This window comes from Vigna umbellata, chromosome 1 (genome assembly GCF_029865625.1).
Source record: "Vigna umbellata cultivar VRB3 chromosome 1, Vumbellata_1.0, whole genome shotgun sequence".
Classification (NCBI taxonomy): domain Eukaryota; kingdom Viridiplantae; phylum Streptophyta; class Magnoliopsida; order Fabales; family Fabaceae; genus Vigna; species Vigna umbellata.
In genome coordinates this window covers 6,699,937-6,701,598 of record NC_142165.1, presented here as the reverse complement: position 1 = coordinate 6,701,598, position 1,662 = coordinate 6,699,937, and the positions used below count along the sequence as shown (strand labels likewise).

The 1,662-nt window shown below is 42.6% G+C and overlaps 1 protein-coding gene across 1 annotated transcript; it reads right to left on the bottom strand.

Moving 5' to 3' along the window:
• Positions 1–634: 634 nt before the first annotated feature.
• On the bottom strand, positions 635–1,662 carry LOC124829072 (hikeshi-like protein). The gene is made up of 2 exons (XM_047302521.2): positions 1,334–1,662; positions 635–1,242 (listed from the first exon to the last, which is right to left on the bottom strand). Exons 1-2 carry the CDS (start codon positions 1,434–1,436, stop codon positions 776–778), a joined length of 570 nt encoding a protein of 189 aa, XP_047158477.1. The 5' UTR covers positions 1,437–1,662; the 3' UTR covers positions 635–775.

The following is a 1,662-nucleotide window of genomic DNA, read 5'->3' as shown; positions in this document are numbered from 1 at the left end:
TAAAATAGAAGAATAGGACCATTTCTATGCTATAAGCTAAAAGAATTATGGGCATGGCCAACAGGAGACAAGACAACCCTTGGCAAAACTCATCCCTTATCAAGTGCAGAACAAAACTGGGATAGAATCATCTAATTACTCTGGTGTGCTTTTCAGTGCATTTCTAGCATCATTTCAATAAAAATCCTACCAATTATTACAACTAATTATTCAAGCGATTTCTTTTTCACCAAATAAAAAATTAATGCTGCAACTTCTTTGTTCTGCAATTTCTTGAACCCGAGTTGCTTTCACCATTCAAACCATGATGATCAGATCAGAAAACAATGCATGACCCGTTTGCTATCATATTAAGAATAAGGTGAAAGCAAAAATTATAACCTTAACTTCTAGAACTCACATCTGAAACATGAAATTAAACACTGTATACAGAACTAGCAACACGTCATGAAGAATCCAACTCCAAACATAACAATGTCATCTGAACATTTTAACTTATCCTTGCACCTGTGAATCTGCACTATTATCAGACATGAATTAAGAAAAAATCACAATAAGGTTCCATCTCACATTTACCTGCATTCTATGTTTCAGTGAGACATTGTTCAAATTCCAATCAAAACTCTCAGTGCATTAAACAAAATTATGAAGTGAGCACAAGTTCCCAGAAAAATCAAACATGAAAGCTAGAATCACAATACAAGATAGTATTCCATCTATATTTTTTGTCATTACAAATTTAAACAATTAATTAACAAAAAAGGGCATTCTAGACTTACATAGCGAAACCCTTCAAGTATTCAGGGTCACGCTTGGCCCGTTCTTGAAACTTTTTGAACCACCGGTCTAAGATATCCATGGGAACAACCAACTTGGACCCATCCACACCGCAAAACGATTGCATGAAATTGAACAGGTTTTCTCCAACCTTCATCGCCAACCCTTCAATTCGCTTCTCTGCCGCCACGTCCAGCGACGGCAACGTGGCCAGATCTTCCACCGACACGCCGATCTTCGCAGAAAGCGGCTGCGCGTCCGCCGTCAGCTGCAGCGGCCCACCAGCGCCGGGCTCCGGCCACGAGAGTGTGAGGACGGCAGAGGGGCGCGCCACAGTGACGGCGCCGCAGAAGACGAAGGGCGATCCTGGCGACTGGATGTAGACGGCGAGCGCTTTCTCCGGCGGTAGGGTGAAGCCGTTAAGGAGGAAGATGCAGAGGTCGCGAACCTGGTCGTACGCCTCTCCTGCACACGTTAGAGGGTTAGTAAAATTGAAGGGTAATGTGCTGCGGGGTGAGAAATAAAGGTGGGGTTTTGAGTTTAGGGTTGATGTTACCTACGAAAGTGTTCATGTCGAGAACCCAGTGGAATGTGTCGATTTGGGCGAAGGTTGAGATGTCCATGGGGAAGCTCCGGTTCGGGAAAACTACTCCGAACATGTTGAGAATCTCTTGCTTGTGTTCCCTCTTATCAAAGTTGAGTTTCTTCACCAAACATTCAGTGATGACTTGCACTGTGAAGAGTTAGTGTGTTTTTCTAAGAAATTTTAGAAACAGAGAAAGATCAGGGAGTCTCTAGAACATTCTGGATATACATGGGGACATATTCGTCTTTTTAAAGGAAGAGTCATGGAAGAATTGTGGGTAGAGTAAATGGAAGAGCCAG

Excerpts from the sequence above, each read along its gene's own strand:
- LOC124829072 (XM_047302521.2), bottom strand. The coding sequence starts at position 1,436 with ATGTTCGGAGTAGTTTTCCCGAACCGGAGCTTCCCCATGGACATCTCA. Across the intron at positions 1,243-1,333 it reads CGACATGAACACTTTCGTAG|GAGAGGCGTACGACCAGGTT; the intron begins GTAACATCAACC and ends TAACGTGTGCAG.